The sequence below is a fragment of the Desmodus rotundus genome, chromosome 3 (genome assembly GCF_022682495.2).
Source record: "Desmodus rotundus isolate HL8 chromosome 3, HLdesRot8A.1, whole genome shotgun sequence".
Taxonomy (NCBI): Eukaryota; Metazoa; Chordata; class Mammalia; order Chiroptera; family Phyllostomidae; genus Desmodus; species Desmodus rotundus.
Genome location: NC_071389.1, coordinates 113,487,704 through 113,514,053, shown reverse-complemented (window position 1 = coordinate 113,514,053; position 26,350 = coordinate 113,487,704). Strand labels below are relative to the sequence as shown.

General features: G+C 48.2%; 1 protein-coding gene across 12 annotated transcripts in view; it reads right to left on the bottom strand.

Annotated features, from left to right (window-relative positions):
- Positions 1–6,353: 6,353 nt before the first annotated feature.
- The window catches only part of CACNA1C (calcium voltage-gated channel subunit alpha1 C), a 628,485-nt gene continuing 608,488 nt past the window's right edge, over positions 6,354–26,350 (bottom strand). For all 12 annotated transcript variants that reach the window (XM_053920870.2, XM_053920869.2, XM_053920860.2 and 9 more), the window contains 8 exons: positions 26,153–26,280; positions 25,594–25,728; positions 23,737–24,089; positions 20,554–20,682; positions 18,394–18,500; positions 17,953–18,056; positions 15,784–16,119; positions 6,354–14,039 (listed from right to left, as the gene is read on the bottom strand). In XM_053920870.2, coding sequence (XP_053776845.1) covers positions 13,737–14,039; positions 15,784–16,119; positions 17,953–18,056; positions 18,394–18,500; positions 20,554–20,682; positions 23,737–24,089; positions 25,594–25,728; positions 26,153–26,280 — 1,595 coding nt within the window. In that variant the 3' untranslated portion in view covers positions 6,354–13,736. The remainder of the gene's footprint in view (positions 14,040–15,783; positions 16,120–17,952; positions 18,057–18,393; positions 18,501–20,553; positions 20,683–23,736; positions 24,090–25,593; positions 25,729–26,152; positions 26,281–26,350) is intronic.

Here is a 26,350-nt window from a genome sequence, read left to right as displayed (position 1 = left end):
AATTTAAAATTCATTAGGTTTAATATTAGACTGTAAGGTTAAGAAGGTATGAACTATTTGAGAGCAGTCGGGTATAACTTATTATGGTGAAGTATGTCATTAGGAATAAGAAGAATGTAGGAAAAAGTGATATTTAGAATGTGTACTTCAATATGTATATTTAATAACTATGCATGTAATATGTAATAAAGGCATGATTACTCATATGGCAGAGATTGTTAGTATGATGAAGATTTTTCATTTGTGAAAACTTCTACCAAAATTCTAATATAAATTGATCTGTTCGTTTGCAATAAAATTGTTATAAAAACCAATTTTTATAAACCTTTCCAATAATTTTTATAATTAAAAATAAGGTTTTTATATCAAACTGATTGTATTAAAGACTTTAAAAATTTATTTTTCTTGTATTTTTTTCATTACTATTTATCCCCTCCACCCCTACTCATCCCTCCCCCCTGCAATCAGATTTTTTTCTACATTTAGAAGTTGAAATAGAAATGTACCTAGGTTTTTCCAGAATATACATTGGAGAAAGTCTTGCAATTCTTTTACTTTGGAAGTTGTTTTCTCCTGGGACATACTATTGTGGAAGAAAAAGGGGCTCTGTAATAAAGCTAACCAAAAGTAACCCCAGAGGGTGATGTGGAATCATAATAGGAATCATAAATTCCTAACTGGGAACATCATGGTGGGTAGTCATGCCCCAGGCTTGTAACTTCTTTGGTGAAAGGTTTAAGCAGATCCTTCCCATTGTTTCTGTTAACACGCAGTTGAAATGCCTTTTTAGATCCCCTCAGAAGCATAACCACCTTTAAGAGAACACATAATTAGATATCCTATAATCTGATCATGGAGGTTTCCCTGCCTTTATCCCATGTTTATGTAATATTCCTTATGCTTCCTCCTTAATTCCAAATGTGTAAAAGAAACTGCAAACTGTCATTCAGGGAAGCATTTTCTGTCTGTTGGGGTCTTGCTTCTAGGCATGTCCTCTGTGTGGCTCGAATAAAATCTAATAAACTCAAAATTTTTCTACAATTTTTGGACATTCTTAAATCGAGTATATGAGTCCCTGAAACATGCTGGTATTTGACCCGTTATGAATCTAGTGACAACAAGAGGTGATAATTATGGGTCTCGAGGAGGGCGAGTATCCCTCTCAAGGTGACGCTGTTCTCCAGCCAAGGAAGGCTAGTCATGGCACTACTAACCTACATCCATTGTGAAGGTAGCTCAGAGTGACTCCCAGATTTGAGATTCTCAATTTCATTTGCATCCTACTAGATTTTTCCACTGCAAGTTTCAGAGTCTCATTATTTCTCAGTGTCATAACTTTCACATAAAAGAGTTGTAAAGACTGGGAATCTCACTGCTCTTATAATTCAGACACTTGCTCTGTTAAATTTTGTGTTTGATGTTCAGAAATATTGGTCCCGTGGTTTCAAGAAATAAGAGATTATAACAGGATTTGCATGGAAGCTCTCTGATTCTCAGACTGTAATCTTGAGCTTGTCTTTTTCTTTCTGTAAGTGCTGCTGTGTACTCAGGAGAATCGGTTACATAGCACAGTCCTTGTCATGCTGCTGCCAGGACGGCCCCATGTAGCAGCCACAGGCTCTCAAGGCATTTGCTCTAATAAGTACTTCATCACAGTCAACCACCGGGGATGCTTTAATTAATCAGAATGTCACTGTATGGCATGGGTAACTGATTTCTAATTGCCTGCGGGCAAGGACCTCTGCGCTGCCCTCAAACCCAAACACAGGACCAAATCCATTCTCAAATCCCAACTTTGAGTGTCTGTCTCTTCAGGCTACTCCCAGTACCAGTTCTACATCATGGTCCAATGAGCAGATACCAGTCATGTGAACAAAAAAAAATTGAAGAATTGTAACTTGTAAAAGGTAGTTAACTAACAAACTAGAAGTAGTAAGTGCAAAAAGCAGTTATTTCCTCTAGGACCAAGAAGAGTAAAGTAGGAAGGCACTATGAACTTAGAAAAGCTCTCCCACCACTTGCCTCAAGGCTGATTCAACCTCCTTGCAGAGGCGTGGCTGCCTAGGGAGCCCACAGCTTGCCACAGCCAAGGAAACCTGCCAGAGGGTGTGGACCAGGGCTGGCCCAGAAACACAGCGAGTTGGGGGTGGGTGGTGCAGTGGAGAAAGTTGCTGGAGGGCATCAGCAGCCTGGAGCTGGTCTGTAAGGGCTGCTGAGACGAGCACTACCTGGCCTCTCACATACAGTTCCACTGGCCACTATGCCTAAAAACAGCACACCAAAATTTGAAAGAAAGTCCCTTTCAGCGCCCCTTCAGTGACCCTCCATTGTCAAAGCCTCTACTGACATTGAGCCAGCTGGCAAAGGAGAAATGTAGTGATGAGAGGCAATAAGGGGATAACTGGCAAAGGATTGAATACATTTTGTGTGTTTAATGGACAACAAGAAGGCCAATATAGTGGGACAGAGACAATGGTGGGAAAAGAGGTCTGAGAAGCCGAGAGGTGGATGAGGTCACATCACGTGAGGCTTTATAGATCACAGTAAAAATACTGGATTTTAATCTAAGCATGATGAGAAAGCACTGGACAGTTGAGAGCAGGAATGGGATGTGATCTGATTTATTTTTAAAAGTCAGTCTCTGGATATTTGACTTGGGGGCAAGAGTGGAGATAAGGGAGGCTCTGACTACTGACAGCCTTCCCATGCTCTGTCTTCTCCAGGCTACATTCTCCCCCCTGGGTTCTCATATAACCACATATCTTAGTTGGACTGAGACAACTAAGGGGACAGGCCTTCTTGACTTTTCAAAGGTCCTACTTTTAGAGAGCATATTATATGATTACTCAGTACTAACATATGTTGAGTCCTCTCCTTATCTGAAAACAAGCCTGACATTTCAAGGTTCTTAGGTAGAGTTTCTAGAGGTGACTATCACTTCATTGCTATGTTTGGGGAATGCCTGAAATATAGGGCATTCCTCAGGACCCTCTCCTCCAACACCTAAGAACCTCCCCTTTCTGCTCTTTCTCCGCACCAGCGGGTATCAGCCCATCAACCCGATTCCTACTGTAGAGAGCTGGCACTCCTCTAGCCGAAGGTACTCTAGAGAAGACTTGGGAGAGTCCCAGTGACAGCAGCCTGGCTTTGAGGACCACCATCCCCGCAAAGGTGTTTGCAGAAGTCTTTCCAGAGTTCTAACAAGATGTTTAAGATGACAGCCATGTGCAGAATGTCAAGCCATCTTTCATTTTGCACTGGACCTTGGAGCAGAGGCCAGGTTGCCTGCCTTGGCTGACTTCATTGCCTCCCTCACCAGATCAAACTTTCTAGGTAGTTGAAATAGAAGTTTGTCTCATGATGCCTCTGGACCTTTTACTCAAACCCTCTTGCACCTTTTTTCATGTTTCTTCCTCTCTCCAGACTCTCTCCTTAGTGCTGACAATTATTGCCCCCATTTTCCATCAAAACGTGCTCCAAATCTTTTATTTATACCCCTAGACCTCCGGTTTCCACGGGAATATAATAGAAGGAAGAAGTTTAAAGAGTTTCTTTTTCCAGGGACCTTTGCATTTTAATAGAAATCAAAGTCTGACATTGTCCTAAATAACTTGGTGAGCTCGCTAAAATGCATATTGATGGGTTCCAACCTCCAAGAATCTGATTTAATAGTTTTGGAGTAACGTTCAGGAATATGTGCTTTAATCAAGTACCCCAAGTGATTCCGATGGGTGGATCACAAAGCATACTTTGAGAATAATAAGTTAAAGAGAGGAGACACTAATGCAAGAATTGCACGTGTCAGTTGTGAGAGAAGGCTTTATTGGGTATCAGGAATCATGCCACACCAATAATTGCATGCAAATATAATAATGATGTTTTCTGATTCCAAAATTGGGTCAAGTAGAGTATCACTGGGGCCTCATTGAAACACCTGGGCTAGTTCCTTTGCCTGAAAGTGACCAGAGGTGACCTCTGAAGATGGTTTGCTATTCACTTGACCCAGAAAACCCCACAAAATCATGCAAATCAAGAGGTTCAAATCTTCATATGCAGTTTAAGAACACTCATGAAACTGCCCAGGCCATCATGGGTATGCCAATTTGAAAAACCACTAAGTACCTGAAAGATGTCACTTTAAAGAAGCAGTGTGTCCATTCCATCAATACAATGGTGGAGTTGGTAGCTGTGCCCAGGCCAAACAGTGGGGCTAGACACAGGGTTGGTGATCCAAAAAGATTGCTGAGTTCTTGCTGCACATGCTTAAAAATACAGAGAGTAATGCTGAGCTTAAGGGTTTCAATGTAGATTATCTGGTCATTGAGCACATTCAGGTGAACAAAACTCCCAAGATAAGGTGTAGAATTTACAGAGCTCATGGGAGGATTAACCCATACACGAGCTCTCCCTGCCACACTGAGATGATCCTACAGAAAAAGAGCAGATTGTTCCTAAACCAGAAGAGGAAGTTGCAGAGAAGAAAAAGTTATCCCAGAAGAAAGTGAAGAAGCAAAAGCTTATGGCCAGGGAGTAAATTCAGCATAAAATAAATACTAATAAAAATAAAAGCAGAAAAAACCCACAAAACACCTGGACTAAATGGTCAACCTAGTTGATGGGGTAATATGGGATTTGGATGTTACTTAAGTTATTCAAGAGTACCAAGTCCTGGCCTTCCTCTCCTCCCTGTGGGATTCCCCAGGAAATCATATACATGGAATTGTAGCCAATTAGAGATATAAGTGGTATCTTATTGTTAGCTGGCGTAGTGCCTAATAATGTACAGTATGGTATAGGGTTCTGCGGAGGCTGGTTTGGAGCCCATCATTTTGGCTCTTAGTCAGTTTAGGGTCTTTTACTCCCCCACTTCCCACAGCCCAGATTCTTGCACTATGTCCAAGAAGAGCCTGTGCCTCTGAAGAGCAAGAGATTGAGCAACTTCTGAGTCCACTTAGCTGGCAAAGCCATATGGAAACAGGGAGAGAGAGATAAGAAAAGAGATAGAGATATATAGAGAGAATCCTTAGTTCTGCTTACTATATGGAGGCAGAAAAAATAACATATGAGACAATGCCATATATGTATACTGACTTTTTACTCTGCAATAATCCAGCGCATTAGTAACTGTGGCCCAGTTAATATCTAATACTCTAACCAATCAGATCAATGACCACATCTCCATTGTGGAAAGGAAGGAAGAAATGGGCAGAAGCAGACCTCATGTCGGGAGAGGGGTTGAAGGTCAGGCCAGACCTTCAAATCATAAAGCAAAGGCGAGGACCTACACACACACGGGACCACTTGCTTCAGTGACATGCTCCCATGGTTGTGTTTAATCCTGCCCACCAGCTATAGGCCCATTCCTTTTACTCCCATTCCAGAAAGCATAGCAAAACCCAAGACAGAGTGACTTTGTTATGGAGTAAATCTTGAATGTGTTCTAGGTGATTAAAAGTAGGATTTGCAAACTTTGGCACTTTAAGAATTACTGGTAACAAATGACATCTTGCACTTGGCTGTAATTGGCTGGTGGGTTGAGACCTTGTGGGCAGGTCCTGGTGGAGCACCCCAAAACTGCTCCAGGAGCTGGGGTAAGCAGTTTAAGAGGCAGTTGGTCCTTTGCTACTCTGTCCAGCCCTTGCCCTCCTCTTGTCTTCTCATAGAACCCTAGACTCCACAGCTCAGGGTCTGGGTGGTGGGGCAGGCAGAGGGAGCCTCTAGGAGAGAAGTAAGGAGGTTGGCTCATTCCTGTAATTCCTGGAGCAGACTCATTCATCTGTGGGGAGAAGGTGGGAGGGTTTCTGTTCTTACAACTGCATACAAGTAAGACACATAGCTTCTGGGACAAATTATTTTTACACGGGAATTATTCTGTAAGCCTTTTCTGAGTCAGTTTAATAACAAAAAACCAAAAGAACTTGCATTTTTTATACTCTTCAAATTATGTTAATATACATTATCTCTCCCCCTCCCTCCTCTCTTCCCTTCCCTCCCTCCTCCCTTCTTTCTTTCATTCATTCAAAACCAATTTTGTGCCTTTCCAAATATTTGGGGGACAGCTCTTTTATTTTGTGGATTGTCCATTTAATTTCTCCTATTCTCTCTCCTTGTCAGCTTACAGTTTTCTGTTAACCTTTTCATTGGAAGGAAGAGATGGATAATGAGATTCATGTCGAAATAAGGTTAGCGATCACCATCGTATTCAAATTTCCCATGTTCTCCCCAGCCTTTTTCCCCTTTGGGGAATAAGATAGTAATATGAGAGGTAAGTATATTTCTGTATTTCCATGACACCTACGAAACAGGAGAAGGGAAGGGATGTGGAAGAGGGAAGATACAATTAAACCAAGGTAGACGTTGTTAAGAAATTTATTTGCAATTCTTGTTTTTTGTTTTTTGTTTTTGTTTTTTTTAAATAACATTATTCCTTAGATAAAAATGCAATCTTACAGGAATATACATAGCATCTCACACAGAGATCATCACCCTGAAGCTCTTCTGGAAAGGTCGCCCCTTGTAGGTTCCCTGGCCTTTCTCAAGGGTAAGAAGGCGCAGCAGGCGAGGCCTTTGACAACGGGATTATTTGATGGTTACAAACTGTACAACAATATTTACAATAGTAAGAACTGCAAATCCGTGGAGCCTGGAGGGGAAGGTGTGTGGTGTGCAGGTGTGTGGGGATGACAGGCATTGGGGTGACCATGGAGGCACTGTCCCTCTTCCTACATCTCTCTGAGAACAAGTACGATACAGCTTGGTCTGGGGGCATGAAAGTAGGCCTGAGCAAGAGGACGAGAGGAGAAGAGGGATGGATGGGCTGGACTGTCTGGATCCTCTTACATGAAGGGGAGTTTTGCTTGCTTTGTACCACTGGGGTTAAAAAAAAAAACAGGAAAATTATGAGAGTAACAGACATTCCAGTGGTTCATCAACTGGGGACCTGCCACCCTACTTCCTGATGAACTTGTGTGTTTTTCCCACAGGTGGTTCTCAGCTACTCCCATCCCAGGTTGTGCGATCCTGTTTATGCTGTTGATGTCCACAGCCTATTTCTGTGCTAGACCTTGTCCCCCACAGGCACTGGCAGAAAGCATATGCTCTGGGCAAGACCGGAAGCAGCTATGTGTGGTGCATAACCTGGGTGAGGAGTCAAGACATGGAGTTGAAAGGTCGGGGAATGGGAGGTGGCCGTGTGATGGTGTGATGTGAGCAAGCAGGAAGGTGACACAGCATTTGAGTTGCCTTCTGAAGGAGCCCTTTGCATGGGTTGTTGGCTTACAACTAGTCTACCCTCGACTCTCAAATTTTGTTTTTTTCCATTCAAGCCTCAGTATAATTTCTCTGTATGAGGATATCTTGGGGGAGGGGCTTGGGACAGGACCCAGTGGCCCACCCTCTTTTATTCCTCTTGTGCCTCTACAGTGAGTAGCCTTCTCTTCTCTCTCCTCCTGGCATCTCTCTGCCCTCAGGAGGGACTTCCTCCAGGAGCCTTTGAAGTCACTGCCAAGGCTGATGTCTGCTCACCCTCTTCTTCCTTACCCCTCTGCTTCTCAACTGAGGTCTCTAAAAACCTCAGCACCAGAGTTCTCCAGGCCCAAACCATGAATAGGAATTATTCTGTCCATCTCTGCATTTCCTTGCATAGAAATTACCCTGCCTTAGCACTTACCACTTTTCCCACCAAGGACTGCCTCTGATAATGACATTTTCTTATTTATGAAGAGTGTGATTTTTATATGGTACACTTGTAGCAAATGTCTGATTCACAGTAGATTAAGTGTCTTGTCCCCTTCCTAGGGGCCTGATACAAATAAGATGATTTACACTCTGAATATCAGGGTGCACAGGATGCCCCACAGAGGGGAGCACACCTATGAAGGGGCCAGCATCTGATATGAAGGCAGAATATTTGACTCTTGCCAATGTGACATTTCAGGCCTTTAATTAATAGTCTTTGTCTTGTTTTCCTTAATTTAGTAGAGAACAATGTTAACTATGACTCTACTCTCAGTGGTGAACTTATTTGTTTAACTTAAAGATATTCCACTGTAATCTCTAATTCCCTTTTAGCGATAGATTAATGGCTCTTCTAATACAGCAGAAAGCTTGAGAGTCGTTACCACTGCATCTGCTGTGAACCAGGCCTCTTAAAGTCATATGAGGGAAAGGTCTTGTTTTCAGAAGTAGTAGCATTTTCTTAATGTGGATAAATTATACTTAACTCCTAGTGATAACAGATTCAGATGGCACTACTCCCAGCCAAGGAAGTTACTCTGGCCCTCTCCCTACTTCTCTCTGTATAGTGCGTGCTCAGCCTTCTGGGAGGAGACGGAATCATTTGTTTAGAGCTCAGCCCCCCGCATGGACACTTGTCCCTTAAGGATACATGTGCGTGGGGTCTATGTGTGAGTGTATGTGCATGTATTCATGTGGATGCATGTGAGTGTGCATTTGGGTGTGTATGCGTGTTTGAGTGTGTGTGTGTGTATGTGGTGTCCAAGTGTCTCCCCAACATGTGGAAGTCTGGCAGAAACCCAAATGGTTTAGGTTTGTTGTTACATTGGTATCTGGTTCCACACAGAAATATTTCATTGCTTTGAAAAATAAATAAATAAATAAATAAAGTTAAAACAAGAAATGGCTTAACAAAAGATCTATGTTAAGAATGGCAAATTCTCTGTTTCTCACTAGATTGGTGGGGAGGGGAGGAAGAAAAATGCGGGCCTGGGGCAGGAGGCTGAAACAGAGCCACTTAGGGAAGGGGCCAGACCCCGCCTTCCCCTCCTGGACAGTTGTAGGACACTTCCCTCCCTATGTCCCCGCGGCTGTGTTATGCTGGAGCCCTGGATGTGGGGGACTGCGAGCTGCACCAGGGCGAGGCCAAGGCTTCACCTCTGCCTCTGAGTGGGGTTGTTTCTGTGGCACGCTGGCTAACACCAGGGCAGGGACATCTGCAGAGAGGCAAGATGGGGGGTGGACACCCCACATCCAGCCAGATAATGTTGATTTGGTTGGGAAAACAATGTCATTCACAACGTTACTTTTCTCTTCTTCCAAAGTAGATCCTTGAGACAGGAGCCTCTGCCCTGTACTGGCCATTGTGAGTGGTTGACCTTGATGTTTCTCCCCATAAAATGGGAAGACACACTGGAAATCAAAACATGCCCTTTTTGCCCCATTTCCTTTCTGGTTCTCTCTGGGCTTACACTTTTCCCAGACCAGAACCATATCTTCAGAAACAGAACTGGCCTGGACTCTACCAGCAATTTCTTTTGACTCCCCTGGTGCTTAAAGAGGTCCTCTTGAAACCTTCTTTTGGTCTCTGTGCTAAACCATTTCTACCTCTTAGATGATGTAGCCTCATTCTCCTGGCTCTCTGGGGATAGTGAGGCCATCACCTTCCATAGCAACATGTGTGATTTGGGTTGGATGAGGCTGAAACACTGACCACCAGGGTTCTTCTTCATTCCTACCCCTAATTCTTTTTCTACTTCTTGGTCTTTAGGAGAGACAGGTCTATGTGAACAACCATCACCCTTTTGATGGCTTCCAAACTCCTCATTTCCTGGGTGCTCTTATTTCTGAAAGATACTACATTGGCAGTGGAAGTATACTTCTGTGGTTGCCTTACTATCTTCTGCTGCGTGAAAAGCAGAAGTTCTGGAAGAGATGGCTATGAGGAAGTCATAAGTAGCTTCACTCCAAACAATCCCCTGACATTTGAAAGCAGGGTCCCAGGGGAGTATAAAAGACTGAGGAAGGATGTCTTGTTCCTTGGATTTCCCAGTCAGAGGGACATCTGTCAGACTCAGAAGCTGAAGAGGGGACTATAATATCTTCTGAAGCAAAGCAGAGAAAAATTCATGAATCAAGCCAAAATCTAGGGGAAAAGTCCCCTTTTTTACTTCAAGGCCAAAAAGAAACTTCTAGGAACAGGCAGAAAGGAGACAACTGAAAATCTCTCTGCTTAATGTAGCCATGCATGTGAATAGTTATTAAAAGATCGAGGGGAGAAAATAAAAGAGGCTGAGCTAGTCAAAAGATGATAAAAATCAAGTTTACCAAAACCCAGAACTTAAGCTGCACTTCTTCAAGTCCTTCTGGTCCTCAGCACTGGCTGCTTTTCTCTGGCCACTCAGAAGTTTTACAAGGTCATGGGGAGAGTTCTCCTTTAGGCGGAGAGCAAACGTCACCTCGTACACTGTGGATGAGGTTCATTGGTTTCATGACTGATGATATTAGTCTATGATGATGACAGGTACCAAATGTCAGTCCTACAGGAGTCCGGCATGAGGTCCAGCTCAGAGAGGCCCTCGCCTGGGAACACCCATCTGAAACTCCTTTTCTTTGCAGCAGCATAAGGCAAAGTGCCCTGGCCACTGCTGACACTGTTCTTATGGGGGCAGGGAGGAAGGCTGGCTGGTCTTCCGCACGGAGTGGACTAGAAAGCAGCAGCGAGACTCTGGTATGAGTGGTGAAGAGCAAGGGGACTGCACTTAGGCAGGGCCCTGGGGGAAGCTGGAACAAGCCCATCTGTAGTGCATGCTGCTGGCCAATGGATTTGGTGGTGCAGATGAGAAGTCCAGAAGGAAAATAGAATGCAGCATGAAGGTTGAGTGTGTGTGGTCAGTTAAGATTCCCAGCTTTACCTAGGGATCAAATGTATAGCAAGAACTAGATATTAATCCAAAGGGGCTCCCCTCTCTATCATAACTAAAATCTTCGCGGCACAGTGGCAGACATTTTGGGAAACTAGACAAAGGGTAACAGTAACACCTGAACTTAATTTCTAGAAGGTGGCTCTGAGAAGGAACCAAGAAAGTTTGGATGGGTTGGGCTTGGAGGAGCATGAAGAAACTCTTCTGTTTCTAGAGTGTAAACTAACCTGGGAGTTTCCAGCATTTTCTCCACATTTTCATGAATTAGTCTATGAAAACAAAACTCATCTTCATTGAGGAATGGGCTTTCTCTGATTTAAATTTCTAGTTTGCTTATGTAAGTGCCAAGAAGTGCTGAGAGTACCCTGAACTGGAAGAGATTCAGTGGGTGAATTCTGGATGAATGGCTGGGTCCTGTTTTCCCCAAATCAGTCCCTTATGAACCATCATTGTTCAAATCTATTCAAAGGACAGCATCGATAGCGTGATGTTCTAGGTAGACCCAAAGTGGCATAAGAGAAGCTCCCACAGAGTCTCTGGTTCCACCACCCCTGTGAACACCTGATGCTGCCTCTCTTTTTCTGGTCCCCTCCATGGCTGCCACACATACTAACAGAGGTCTGGAGGAAATCCTGTCCCAGAGTGAAGAAAAGATGGAGAGGTGAGCAAGACGCAGTTGACTTTTGGATGGACAAAGATTTTACCTGGTTGCCTTTTTCTAGCCCCTGCTGTCTGAGTTTGGGCAGAGCAGTTGCAGAGCCAGGATTCCCTTCTCCCACCAGCCCAACTCTAATCTCATCCTCCCAGTCAGTGTGTACTTTCCTGGAAAACCACTGGGCAAAATTTGTGCTATGGGAGTGAAGAGAAAGGTCAGCCACCTCTCCTATCCCTCAAGGGATGCTGAGGCTAGCCCAGTGAGGAGAGGGGCTAGTCAGAATGCCTCACGACCCCTCACAGTTGTTCCTAGAGAAATACCCAGTCAGAGAACTGGTGCAGAGCAGGCAGAGGGGAGATTGGAATGAGATATGTCCTGGTCTCTCAAATGAGACATAGTACAAATACACCTATCGCATAGCTTTGGAAAGATTGAGGGAAGCGGAAGCAAACACAAGATATGCAAAACAGTAATGTCCAAACCTGTTAGTGGGTAGCAGGATAATGATTTACACAGGTGATACCCTTGCTCATTGTACAAATTAAAAAAAATCATTCCCCTTCCCCCAACCACATATAGAAAAGCACTTAAGAGTTCAACGGTAAAGCTTGTCACACTCCAAATACAAAATGATTTACTTACATGCAGCAAAATATACAAGTGGTGGATTCAAAAACAAACTTAATTCATTATATTCGCTTGGCACAATTGCAATTCAATTTTAAAAAAATATTTGTAAAATACTGAAACTGACCTGAATTCAAGTATAACGGTTTCTTCAACAGAAACATTATCAATGCAATAAAACATTACATGGAATATATCGAAGCAAAACGCCTTCTTGAGTTTTCCCTTAAATTTCTGTGTTTTTTAAAATACAGTTTTAATGCCAACAAGACTCACAATTGTATTTTTAAAATGAATATTATTGCATTGTTTTTGCATATCTTGTGGGACAGAAAATGCAAAGAGTTACTGATTCCCGTTTCAGAAGCAGAGACAGTGATTTGTTTTTGCTTTCAAATGGCCCTGGATTCAGATCCCCTGTTAACCAAGAAACGGGGAGCTGTATACTCATTGGGCGCATGGGGGCACTGTGTGGGCGCACGTCCACATGTCTGACATACCCACACAGACAACCCGCCACACACATAACACACTCACAGAGACTCTCTCATGCACACTTGCTCTCTCTTCTGGCACCCACCAATACACCCGACATTCAAAAGAACCCAACTCAGTCATCCATCTGTGCAAGACCCTATCAAGTGCATTGCTGATTACCTTTAAATTATAAAACCAAACCAAAGGAATTTTTACTACCTACAGAAATTATAACAAATGATTGGGCATTCACAATGTCTGGTAAAACTCTCCTACAGCAGCTCTAGTGAACCCACTGTAGAAAAAGGAAACCACACCTGTTTAAATAATATGATCATACGTAACCTCATTTACATTTGCAAGAGTGAAAACAGTAAGGTGGGTGGCTACAGACCTTCGTAAACACTCTTCTTTCTCCCCGCCTCCTGGGAAAATAAAACTAAAAAAAAAAGAAAAACAAAAAACCCAAAACCAAAAGAGAAATGAAAATTGCAACATGCTGTCAAGAAAAATGTCAAACCACAGAACAAAAGAGCGCTCAACAGAACCCAGCACCATCTCACTTTGTCCAGAGCTGGCTACCCCTTCTTGGCAGTCGGCCTGCTCCCCTGGTTGCAGGCTGGCCAGCTGCTGGTGGAGCTCAGTGGCCCGTGCAGGGAAGGTGATCCTGATGCAGGGGGGTGGCTGGCCAGCAGGGAAGGTGAGGGGGTGGGCAGCTGCAGCAGCCACCCCACCCTTCCTCCTGGCTCCAGCTCCTGCTGCCTGTTGGTGCTTCCTCTTCCCTCTCTGGAGTGGGGCTGGGTCCAAGTTGTGCCTGTTTCCTTCTGCAAATCCACAGGGCCCTGGCTCTATGGGGACAGTGAGGCTCGTACAGAATATGTGCAAAATGATTTTTTTTACAAGCAAAGTTGAAAGACACCCGTTTGACAAAGGTCCTTTCGGTGAGGGCTATCACAGGAAGTTGAGGGTCCCTTTTGTGCCCAAGGCGAAGGCTGGTTCCTGGCACAGGGCTTGAAGTAAAATGGGAGGGCGGGTAGCCATCTCCTGTGCTCCCTCCCCTACCCTTCCACCACCACCTCTTCCTCCTCACCACTCTTCCTCCTTGGACACAAACTGGGGATGCTGCTTTTCTTCCCCCACCCCCGGAAAAGTGAAAAGCTCACTCTCCACATCACCCAACTCTGTGTCTTGTCCCAACGAAATGAATGAAGACGCTGTTCCGTTAACTCCAGGTCACGAGAACAGTGAGGCACTTCTGAAACGAACCCTTTAGGAACATTGAAACAAATAAAAAACCCAGCATCTCCCAGCCCCAGCTCCTACAGGCTGCTGACGTAGGCTCTGCTGTCCTGCAGCTCCTCCTCACTCTTCCGACACTCCTGGCTGGGCCCACAGGGCCCGTCCTCTTCGCCCCCTGCTCTGTCCTGCCCCCGGTCCCTGCAGTTAACAAAAGGTAATAGGGTGCCGTTGGGGCTCTGCTGGGTGCCCCCACTGAGGATGTTGTCAGCAGCGCTCTCCATCTCCTCTATGGTCATGTCGCAGGCGTCGGCCAGCTCCTGGGTCGTGACCTCGATAAACTTGGGATCTTGGGCAAACTGCCCCAGTCCTTCCGAAATCAAGACCTGAAGGGGGGAGGGCCATGAAGAAGAGCCAGAGAGGTACATTATTGTTGCAGCTCGATTCATGTTTTCAGGGTTAGGGCAAGGGACTTCTGATTGGGAACTTCAGGAGTGTGTGCGAGCATGCGCCCTGCAGTGCTGAGAGAGGAGTGAGATTCGGGGTGTGTGGGCTGGAGGAGAGACCTTTTGGCTGGGGGACTCGAAAATTGTTACCAAACACATGAAAGCTGGGCTCACCGAGGAGCTGCAGGGATGTTGTCTCACAGCTAGAAAAGTCTGCCCTTGCCTTTTCTCCTCCCTGGCACCCTATATTGATTATTCTTTCCAAGAACCCCTCATTCTCCTTTGGTGAAACAGTCCATGCCCACGCCCATTGCCATCTGGCTGACTGTCTGGGGATGAGGATCCTGAGTATAATGTGTGCAAACACTGCGCATGCACCCGCCTCTGCCTCTGCTTCTGCTGCAGAGGACCAGCAGGCTCAGGCACAATGTCACCCTCCTTCCTAGCCGCTGCTTTAGCGACCTGTCTGGAAAATCAGCCACTGCGCCAGTGGGTGGGGAAGCACTAGAGTAAAGCCTGGAACCTTTCCCTCCCAGGTACCTTGCCTAACTTTTCTTCATTTCTCTCACCCCTTCCTAACACATCGCATGCTTATTCATTATCTGTCTTTCCTCACCACCAGGTGAGTTTGTGAGAGCAGAAATGCTGTGCCTTAGCAGTGTCCAGCACCTAAAATACAGCCTGCAGTGGCAGGCGCTCAGTGGAAATGTGTGGACTGAACAAGGGGCAGCCAAGACCACTCGAAGCACAGGGTGTTAGGGTCCAGAGGAACATTAGGAGTCATCTGGTTTAATTCCCCGTCCCCATGCAACAGCCTGATGACTGGATGGGCATCATCTCCGTTTGCACATGTCGAGTGACAAGGGGCTCACTGCTTTACAGGAACCCCTCCTCATTTTGGAAGAGCTCTTTTGGAAAGATCTCCATATGTGAGCTAAAATTTGCCTGCCTGTCAGTCCAGCATTTTAGACCTCTTGCCCAGGATACAGGACTCTTACAGGTTTGAGATGGCTTCTTAAGTCACCTCCTCTCCAACTTCCCAAATTCCTTCAACCAGTTCTCAGACCAAATGTCTTCTAGGGACCTTGCCAGCCCAGTCACCCTCCTTTGGGATTGCTCCAATTTGTCAAATGTGCCCCTAAGATATGGTGCAAGGACTGCACTAGGTGCTCTCACCAGGGCAGAACGTGGTGGTCCAGAAAGTGCTCTTGTTCTTGTCTCAACCCTGGCTGTAGGTTAGAATCATCAAAAGGCTTTTAAAAATACCCATTTCATTGGTCATAGGCTTCTAAAACTCCCCAGATTTCTCAAATGAACAACCAGGCTTAGGATCTAGATAGGGACTTTCTGTGTGTGAAGGAAGGCAGCCCAAGCTCCCATGTGGAGCAGTCACAGCATGCCTCTGGCAACAGAGGAGCCCCATAGCCTTCCTCTGCTTCCCTGGCCTGTGGCAGGGTGTGCTGCCTCACAGTCTCTCTCTCCCTCTGCATCAGCCCAGCCCCAGCAGCAGCCGATAGCGCTTGTATGATTACAATTTCCTGCATGCCATGCAGTCCTGCAGCAGGCCCTGACACCGAGGGTCTATCTGGCCAGGAAACTCGACCTCCAATCCACTTGGGAGAGAACCAGGTATTCCCCCCGGCCTTTCCCTCCCCTGTCTGCTGTGCAGCTTGGAGTCCCTTACCGCTTCCACCAGACTGCTGGCACTGCCGTGGAACTGCCTGCCCCAGGCCCCAGCCTGGCTGGGCACAGTGAGGGACACAGGCCGGGCTCTCCGCGTGGTGCTGCTGTTCTCCCCACAGGGCATGGGCTCCCCAGACCAGGAGCCACAGTGGATGGACGGGAAGCTGCTGTTGAGTTTCTCACTGGACTCGGTTCCTTCCAGCCGAAGTGTGGGGATGGGCTGAGGGAGCCAGCCTCGGCTGCCGGGCGTGGCAGGGGGCGTGGCACATGGCCTGGGGAACGTGGTGGGAGAATGGCTTCTCTGGAGGAGGGGGCTCAGGCCTGCCACTGCCAGTGCCTGTGGACACACAAGGGGCAGCAGTTACTGGGAACAGTCAGGCCCAGAGAGGCTGGCCTCTCAGCAACTAGTTTCCAGCTAGATCCACCTGCCTGGAACTCATCCGTCATCATTTCCACCCATCTGAATCCTACTTCATCGAGACCCAGTGTAAGTTTCAACCACCCTAAAACATATGTTCTCATTACTCAGGCTGAAGGGACCTCTGTCTCCTCTAAATTCCGAAAGCTAGGATAGACCGCAGTCAAGGCCACCTGCTCCTCGGCACTGACCCTATCCCCCGCCAGCTGTCACTTCTCTCCCTTTGGCTTTCTTGTTGGTAGAATGTAAAGCATGATGGCCATGTCATCTGTACAACTAGAACATAGTGTCCACTGTCTCTCCGCTTTGCAGGGTTGGTGTGAGGTTCAACTGAAGTAGGGTCTGTGAAAATGCATGCCCCACATCCAAAGAGGTAGACAAAACCAGTTCTGACTGTTTCAACTTTTGCAATTCATTGCGCCATTAATAATGTCTTGCCAGTCTCTAGCTCACCTTGTTTCTGAACTATTATTCAAGTCTTACACTGCATTGTGATTAAACTATTCACAGGGCTGTGTCCTCTGCCCCTGCTCTGCTTGAGTGTCCTGAGGGTGGGCCCTCGTCCCCCCATGTGAGCTGCCACACAGCCTGCTAGGATGTGACATGTCCATGGGACAGTGACACAGTGTGGTGGGAAAGGCCAGCTGGAGAGGCAGGGAGGAAGGGACAAGGCTTCAGGGGTGGGAGGGTGGCAAGAAGGCCGAAACAGAGAATGAAAATAAAGGGGAGTTTCTTTCTTTTCAGAATGATAAAACATGAGTGAAATCAACTTCCAGAAATCTCACAAATATCAAAATATCACACACAGTGTTCCCCAGCCTGCCAGTCTCCCCTAGCCACTGCTCTCAATGGCTCCCACCCTGGGATTTCGGGGTCCCTGGGTCCCTGGAGATCGCTTGTATGTAGGCAATGCCACACAGGCTAAGCAAAACAGTGCATTTCTTTAAGCTGACATAATATCAACTCTGCCAAGCCACGCTGGCCATCCTGTGCTGATTATAAGCTTTGATCGGCAGTTGAATGCCTTTGAATAAAAACTTATTATTGAAAGCATAGGCCTGTGGTAAGGGAGTATGATTAAAGAGGTAAAAAATTTAGGAAACTGTAGTTTGAAACCTAATTTTTCTGGAGGTAAGAGACTGACTTAGATAACTCTTTGATATTTCCATTAGTTCTGAGACATGAAGAGCATTTCTGACACTGGTGCCTTAGATGCCACTATCTTGGAGTCATCTGTGCCAAGAGAAAAATGTCAACTGTCAAATCTCCCTGGACCTGTTTTACTTGGATATCACTCCCCACTCCTGACTGTGTAACTGGCCATTTTTGACCATTTCTGTATTTCAGTGGGTAGATTTTTGTGCAGCTCAGTTTCCGTGTGTGTTGCAACTCTAGGGAGAACCACGCCTGCTTGGTTGCCCTGGTGGAAGCCAGGGTCTTGGGCGGGGGTTGGGGGGAGGGTAGGCATCTGTGCCACTGTAAGCAGAAAGCCTGAGTGGAGTCCCGGAGCTGCTGATCCTTTGGGACCCTGTGAGGGGCTCCTGCTCACCAGTATTTCCTAGGTCTCCACCTTGGGAAATGACAGACTTTGTTAAGGCTCTCATCTGTGTAGAGAAAACCCCCTTCCCTGAGGGCTGCTAGGGCCAGCAGTGGGGATGCAGCCGTCATCTGAGGCAGGGAAGACTGGAGTCTTGGGGATTTCTGTCTAGCCTACTAGGAAGTGGCCAGTGGACTGTCCAAGGTGTGGGCTACCTGATGATGAACCAGATGCAAGGGCAGGACAGTCTTCTGAGAGATGTCTCCCCCTTGATTCTTCTGTCGCTTCAGACATTCTAGGTGGAAGGAGGCCCTCCGACCTGCAAAGCCAGCCAAAGAACTAGGATCAGAGCAGGAAAAGAAGATGGGGTCTGTGATGACTCACGCCCAGGGAGGAGAAAGGGGCAGTGTTAGTCGCCCAGATACACCTCCTCCTTACCCTCCATCTTTCTCTGACACACGGAACATAAGTCCAAGTCCTATCCCCGCAAGCCCTGCCCTTGGAATCCCCTCTTGTTGGTTTAGAAATCTGCTCAGCCCACTGTGTGGGGGTTATCTGAGCCAGGCTACCACAGTTTCTGTCACCCGAGTGCCTGACCAGCCATCTGGGGGTGCCCACTGGCTGGCCACATCTGAGAGCAAGGTGTGAGAGCTTACCTAGGGAGGCAGAGCGGAGAAAACCCCTCTTTGGAGATTGCCGGGTGTCCCTCTTGTCCTCCTCTGGGAGTGTCAGTTGTCGGTTTTCGTCATCCTGATAGGCGAGCCTGGAACAGAGAACCCCTGGGGCTTGTTCCTGAGAAGTGTGCCCCACAGGGACAGCTGCCATCCCAGAAGGTAGTTTGCATTTTCCCTCAGAGAAGGGAACCCCCACTTTGTGCTTTCATGAAGGTTTGGGGAGGGGCAGCAGGAACTTACTGCCCCAGGACCCTTCTGGCTCCTCACACCCTGCCTGCCTACTCTGAGCCCTGCACCTCTGATGGGAGGCAATGCAGGCACTCTGGGGTCACAGTTGTCAGAAAAGGCCCACAAGGTTCTTTCCAGGGATGGCCTGGGCTCCTTTCTTCCATGTTTTGATGCTCTTTACCATGACAAGTCCAAACTTCACCCCAACTTCCCCCCCACCCCATTCTCCCTGGCCTGCCCACCCCTTCATCATCAAGAGCCAATGGCAGTTGCCTTGAACGACACCACCCAATCACCTAGTCAGTGGGCAGCAGAGCTGTCAGGGGCCATAGTGGTGTCCAGTCAACTGTTTCCAAGCCTTTTTGGTGGGGCTCACAGTGAGGACTGGATTTTACACAGTCCCAGTGCGCCAGACACACCTGGCTGGACTGGACGTCAAGAACATACTTACCTTCTTCACGTGTTGCACTCTGATGCCTTCTCTTTTACTTTATCCACTCTGTTTCTTTAAAAAATGTCAGTTGCAACCCACTAAGTTGATTTCAGTACCCCTGGTGGGCATAACTGTCCCTCCAAGATTGCATTCTAGCCCCTCCCTTTTACAGATCAGACCACTAGCTCTGTTCTTCTTGTGACTCCGCCTACTCAGAGGGTAGAGGCTGTGCTGTCTTCCTGCTCCTAGCTCCCTGACTTCCACCATTTGTAGATGTTGAGGAAAGGTTTTGAACCAAAATGTCTAAGCCTTTCCTCTCATTTCCAGCTTGGTAAGCCTTCCCTATTGTATTTTCTTCTTATCCAAATCATACCCGTTCTTGAAAACCCAGCTTTTGTGCAACTTTGTGCCTAGTCACCTTGACCTTGACCTTCCTCGATGCCTGTACCCCTCATTGTTGTACCACTCTGTGGGCAAGCAGTTAGAAAATCTCCATGTTATTTTCCTCTTATGAGATTCTCTTAGCTCCCTAAGTAGTTTGCAAAATCCCTGAGTACCAAGGCCAGTTTATTCATGATCTAGCACAGTTCCTGGAGGCACCAAGCACTCAGTAAAGGCCAAAATGGGTAGAAGCATATGCTTTTCCTGATTTCTAGGATATGTGGCCATGTATTAATTTGCATTCTCTAAAAATCTAAAGCCTACAAGGGCTGACCCTTCCTTATTATAAAGTACTTTCAGGAAAGCTTCTAAAACAGTGCATTTTAAACTTTTTAAATGTAACCTACCGTCATAAATATATTTTATGGGACTCAGTACACATATACATACATTGGCATTTAAACAATGCTTCATGAAATGCTACTTACCTTTGTGACATTGGCTACGCGTCGTGTGCTATCCTGGTCCATATTATTTTGTGATATTCTATGATATACTTTCTTTTAAAAGTGTTGATCATAACTAAGTAAATGTCAACCTTCTAATGTGTCTAGATCTGCAGTTAAAAAACCCTTAAAAAATTACAGCACTGACCAATATCTCAGCCACCGTTTGCCTACAGCGCCATCTGCTGGATAGCCTTATTATAAGTACCAGTAGTTGCATCAACATTTCTTTAAGGGTCAATTCTACATGTATGTGTGTAACTGAGTCTCACTTTAAAATATATTTATTAGTTGGCTGCACCCCACCAAGATTTAAGAAGCAATGTTTAGAAGTTTTTTTTTTCTGGAAGTGCTGTATCGTGAGGAAGAGCCACGCTAACCAGGGGATTGTGTATGTCTGTGGGCCGGGGCTCCCATCCCCAGTGAGGGACAGGAGCTTCACAGGTGCTCTTCTGATGTGCGATCGCCTCCCCCTCCCAGACCATCCCCAGGGGAGGGGCCCCAGGACCTGCCTTTCACCCAGACCCTTCTCCGCACACACAGGCTGGCGGGGGCGGGGAGGGGGGGGAGAAGGCAGAAGGCAGCAGAGCTCACCTCTCCGTGGAGGCCAGGCTGGGCTCACTGCAGTACTCCGTGTCCTCGCGCACCTTTGCCTCATAGGTCTCCTCCTGAGAGAACTCCTCCGGACACACCATGGCTATCTGGCTCTCCCGGGAGTGGCACCTAAGGTGGCCAAGATGAAAAAAGTCAGACACCGCCAGCCCTCCCTGCCTTGCCTCAGCGAGTGCAGCATCACACACACACACACACACACACACGTGCACGCGCACTGACGCGCCCAGCTGCCATAGCCGCTGTAGCCGCTGTGGCCGCCTCCGCCTGCAACTGCCCAGGAAGCGTTAGGACTGGGGTTATCATTCTATGTGGGAAAGGGGTTAGGACCCAGAGAGACCTGAGTTCTGACCCCATTCACTTCCTGCTGGGATAAGTCACACAAGTGGCCCTGCCTCAGGATCCCCCGCAGTGAAACTGGAGTAAAACGTGCCCTACCTGACTCAGAGGCTCACGGTGAGCAACAAATGAAGCAATGCATGAGGTGGTGCTTTGAAAGGTGGGATCAGCTTTTTTTAAAAAATATTTTTTAAATTTATTTTTAAATGAAAGGGAAGGGAGGGAGAAAGAGAGGGAGAGAAACATCAATGTGTGGTTGCCTCTCATGTGGCCCCCACTGGGGACCTGGCCCATAACCCAGGCATGTGTCCTTACTGGCAATTGAACCAGTAACCCTTTGGTTTGCAGGCCGGCGCTCAATCTGCTAAGGCACAGCAGCCAGGACAGGAATCAGCATTTAAGGAAGGGTCCTGGGCTGCACTATAAAGGGCAGGGTGGGCCAGTGAGAGGGCTGTCCCTTCCCTCTACTATAGGCAGTGGGGTCTTTGGGCATTTGTTGGGCAGAGCTGAGAAGGTTCTGCCCTATTTTGACATGCTTTTGATTTTGACATTGGGACCCTGGAGTGAAGGCACAGAGAAGAAGGCTCACATAGGAGGGGTTGTTCTTCTGAGCACAGAGGAGTGAGCCTGAGTCTCTGCTGAGCTGAAATCCCCCCAAGTCAGGACATGCTTTGGATTACACGGTCTTCCCTCCAGGTCAGAGTCTTCTGCTCACCTTGTCTTCCTTGGCTCTGGTCTAGGTTTTCTCCTCTTTCCTGTCTCTGCCTAGCTCAGTACCAGCCCACCTCATTCTTCCTCTAGAACCTGAATGCTCAGGGTCAGGAACCTGGGGCCCACTTCATCCTCAGACTCATGAGGGCATCGAGAACTGCCCCAGTCTATCCTCTCAGAATCGAGTGCTGGCTCAGTGCCCCAGGTCTGGCCCGGGACAGAGGGCCGCCGAGGAAGGGTAAGGGCAATTCTCTGGGGAGGCGTGACAGATGGCTGGCCACCCCACAGTGAGAAGGACAGATGAGATGTCAAAGGCTGTTGACAGGGTGGGAAGAGAGGGACATGGAAGGAGCTTTGGTGAGGCACAGTGGGGTGTGCTAGACACAGAGAATGGCAGCAGGCACGTAACATCACCTCTTGGGGGCCACTGTGAGCAAGACGTGTTGGCCTGTCCCCAACAAAAGCAAGGCCAGTCCTGGAGCCACCACACTTAGCCTTGAGCTGTGACATGAAAGACAAGCTTCCAGAGCTGGAACTTTGGTTAAGTTGTCCCTCTTCACCAATTGGAAGCTTACTGGCCTGAGTGTTGTTTTTACCAACTGTGACAGGAAGGAGGAGCCAACATTCAGAGAGCATTTACTATGTGTTAGGCATTTGCATGGATCCTATTTCATTAACAGGTGTATCTGTGGGGAGAGGAAGAAATCCCCTAATGTCTCTCTCGACCTCCTCTCTAAAATGATTTTTACCTTCCTTTATTTAATACAGAAAAAAGTTTAATATGAAGATTCCCTTTGAAGGAGGAGTTCGTTGGCACTGACACACTAATGATGAAGACAAGAATCCTTTCTTAAAAGGTTTGATAAGGGTAGCAGGGAGAAAATGGTACGAGGACTGAGTCCCTGAAGGATATAAGAGGGAGGAGAGTTGCAGAAAAGGGAGGGGGTCACCAAGACAGGCACAAGCCAGCCACTTGAACTTGGACATTCTCCAACGCAAAACCAGCCTTTCTGACCAGCACACAAAGCCCAGTGCTGGGCACACTGCCCCACACATGGAAGGCATCATCTGTATAACCAGACAGGGCTAGTGCTGGGTGGTTCTGCCAGCTAATCTAGGCAGTACAGTGGACAGATGGCCAGTTGGACTTCTCTGTCATCAGACAGGTGAAGTGGCCAGGCTGTGTGGACATACAAGTGGCCATGCTGGTTCCTCGAAAGAAAGCAGCTCAGTACACACGTCCATGGATTTAGAAACACACCGGAACTTCTCGATAGTTCTCTGAGCTCGAAGGCAGAAAAGGAGATTGGCTCAAGAACCTGGTATGCTGGGGCACTGCTGTTCTGCTGGGGCTGCCACCCCACCCTGGAAGAGCAGCTCGGCTAAGGGTGAAGTGGCGAGATGCAGAGGTGTGTCCTCTCCCACCTGGCCTGGGGGCCCAGAGCTGCTGGCATAAACAGGCAGACCCTCAAGGGCCAGGCTACATTCCTGAAGCCCAGACCATGCAGGGGGTGCTACTGCCCAAGTGCATTGTGGCAATGTGTCCTGGAACAACAGAGAGCAGAGCACAGGGAGGTGGGAGGTCAGTCAAGACTACAAGGAATGATCCTATACTCGGGCAGAATGAGCCAGTGCTACAGCAAAGGGCCTCCTGCCACCCAAATGCCCTCCCTGGAGGCGTGAGAAAGGTATAAAGAGGAGGCAGTAGCTTCACTCCCCTCCCAATTGGGCCAAAGGCCAGGTTTGCTCAGAGACCTGGGAAGGGCCATGGGAACAGATGCCAGGATGCAAACATCTTGGGGATCAAGGGTCAGGGCTCTCTGCACGTGTAGGATGAGAGAGCAGAGCAGGCTCTGTCCCAAGCTGTGTTCCTCAGGACACCTGCTGGCCAGTGGGGCCATGGTGTCTCCCCTGAGCTTGGCTGCCACATGCAATCAAGGGCAGGACTGGGAGGTAGCATTCACCCAGCTCTGTCCCTGGATCTGGGGCAACAGTGTCCATTCCAGCTTGAGGGGTGAAAGGTAAACATGGGGGCCAAACTCTGCCCATCCCAACCACTTCTGAGCTGGAGTGGCCCCTGTGCGTGAGCTCTGGATGACCCACCTTCCTGCTTACCTCTTGGAGCTGAGCTTCCACGATGCCTCCTGCACCCGGATAGCAGGAGACAGGGGTGGGCCATGGCCCTCCACAGTGCTGACCACGCTGGGGTAGCCGGTGGGGCGGGGAAAGCGGCCCAGGGCTGTGTTGTTGGCATTGTTGATGTTGGCATTGGAGCCAGTAGAGGAGTAGCTGCTGGGGGTGAAAGTGGAGTCCACCAGCTTTTCGTGGGACGGTGATTCGGTGTCGCCAGGACTGTTACCCGTCTTGTTGATGTGCAGCGGGCGCTGGGTGGTGAAGGTCTGGGGGAAGGCGCTCCGGCCATCGCTTTGGTAGTAGCTGACATGGTTACCAAACAGGCCTCCGGCTCTCTGTAGGTAAGACAGGAGGGGTGGGTGGAGGAGAGCGCCCCTCAGCAACCTCTCCTGCTCAGCCAGGGCATGAAGAGTTGTCTGCCCTCCAGAGAGCACAGCCATGCTGGCAGCACGCGGACTCTTCACCCTCGTGGCCTGGCAGCTGGAGAGGCAGGGACCCAGACAGTCCCCTCTGAAGGGGCTGGGGGAATGGTGAGGACAGGACGCCCTGTGGGAACCAGTCATGGGGGGAAGCTGCTGCCCTGGAAGTTTCCTCTGAACCTCCTGAAGACCAGGGTTGAGTTTCTAGGACAAGTCTAGGGTGGCAGTCCTTCCCTGCCACAGCTGCTGGGTCTGGCAACTGTGAGGCGCTGTGAGGGCTGAGGGGAGGGGGAAGGGGCCAGAATATTCCAACAAGATTTAAAAAAATGGAAACCCAACTGGCGCAATGGGCTAGAAACTGTTAGCCAAAAAGTTTTGAAAACAAAGATGGATTTTCTACCTCAATTATACAATGTGATGGCCTCCTTTCCCCTAGGAGGTTCTTAGAGATTTCAAATCTAGAACCAGCGTTTATTCCCAATATTCTTTCTTTGTCCTGAGCAAGTGGGCAAGTAGCTATTTGCAAGGTTGATCTGTGGGGTCTCAGTGGGGTAGTGATAACTTGCCGCTGTGTCCCTGAGGCCATTTGGTCATGAACATTTCACAGTGATGGGAATGAGGACGGCAATGACAGGGCAGCTGCAGGCAAGACAGGTTCATCTTCACTCCCGTGTTTGCACAGCTGAGGAACCCTGGCTTGGGGGCTGGGCAGGCAGCGGTGGGTGGGCCCTGGTACAGTTATGGTGGCTATTCTCTAGCTTCTCCCGTGCTAGAGAATAACGTTTAGCAAAATACCTTCTGGATGAGGCAGGTGCTAGCAATGAATGGAGAGATTCCAGCCATGTTTAGTTCTCAACATTGATGGTCAGCTTCCATGTCCAGGAAAGGAAAGGGGAGGCTGGGGGGGGAGCTGCACTTTTGTGACCTGGAGAACACACGTTCTATCTCGAGCAGACAACTGCCGCTTGGTCTCAGCCCCCTGCTGCCATGTGGGAACACAGTCTGACATTGCCGGACCTTCTGATGTTGAAGCCAGGAGTCCAAGTCTTTGTGCAAATGTGCCAGATTTTCAAGTGTTGGCAAACAAAATAGGCCTACAGGTTAGATGTGGCCCAGGGGCCACCACTTTGCAGCTTCTGATGCAGGTTTCTCCTTGGAAACATTCCCATTAGGAAAACAGCTCCTTTCTAAACCCTCACCAGCCCATGATGACCTCTGAGTTGTCATGCCCTGGAGGCCCTGGTCTGAGGAGTCCGCCTCCGACAAAGTGGAGGGATAGGAAATAGTGGAGTGGGAAGAGCTTGGAATCTGCCACAGAATGTGGGCCTTTCTCCCTGGGTTGCCTGGCAGAACAGTAGCCCACCATCTTGCTTCAAATGGATCTTTATCAAGGTCAAGAGTGCTGTGTGGCTCCACCTACCCTGAAGATGTCATCCTCAGAGGCAGCAGACACAGCCTCCTTCATGGCCTTGTCCAGCTCCTCCTCAGCCGTCAGGTCTCCCGAGATGGCCCTGCGGATCTCAGGGCCAATGTCGTGCAGCGTGCGCAAGCCAGCCTGGAAGCAGAGGCACGGGTTAGGGCCTGGCCCTCCTCCGCCCAGTGGTCGACCCGCCGCATGCACCATGCCATGGGCCTGAAGAAGGCCTGTCTGCATGTGCTAACCACGGATGTGCTTCTCTGCATCTGCCCAGGGTGGGAGAACCTGCTCTCCTACCTAAGGAAGATGGAGGCATGGGGGGAGGGGCCATCAGGGACCTTCAGCTGATCTCCAGAGAGCTGGACGCTGTGAAGCGGGCTGGACCATGGAGGCCAGTGTGTATGGAAAGAAGGGAGGAGGGAGAGGACGGTGTCCCTTCTCACACATCTGTCTTCGGAAGGCAGCTGGCCTCCAGCACACTGGGGAGAGGCTTGGGCCTTGGCCAGAGGTCAGAGGAAGGTGACCAGGCCTTTCCTCGGGTTATGGCCCCCCGGCCCCTCACCTGCAGCGACAAGGCGTTCCTCTGGGAGGGCTTGCCCACGAGGCCTTGCTCTTTGCGCTTCTTGAATTTCCGGAAGTACTCTTGGATCAAGAAAGTAGCATAAAACTTGCCAACCGTGACTTCATCATCTGAGATATTCGAAGAGAGGATGGAATTAGAGGCAAACAAGGGAAATTTAGTTGGGCTTTATTAATTTGC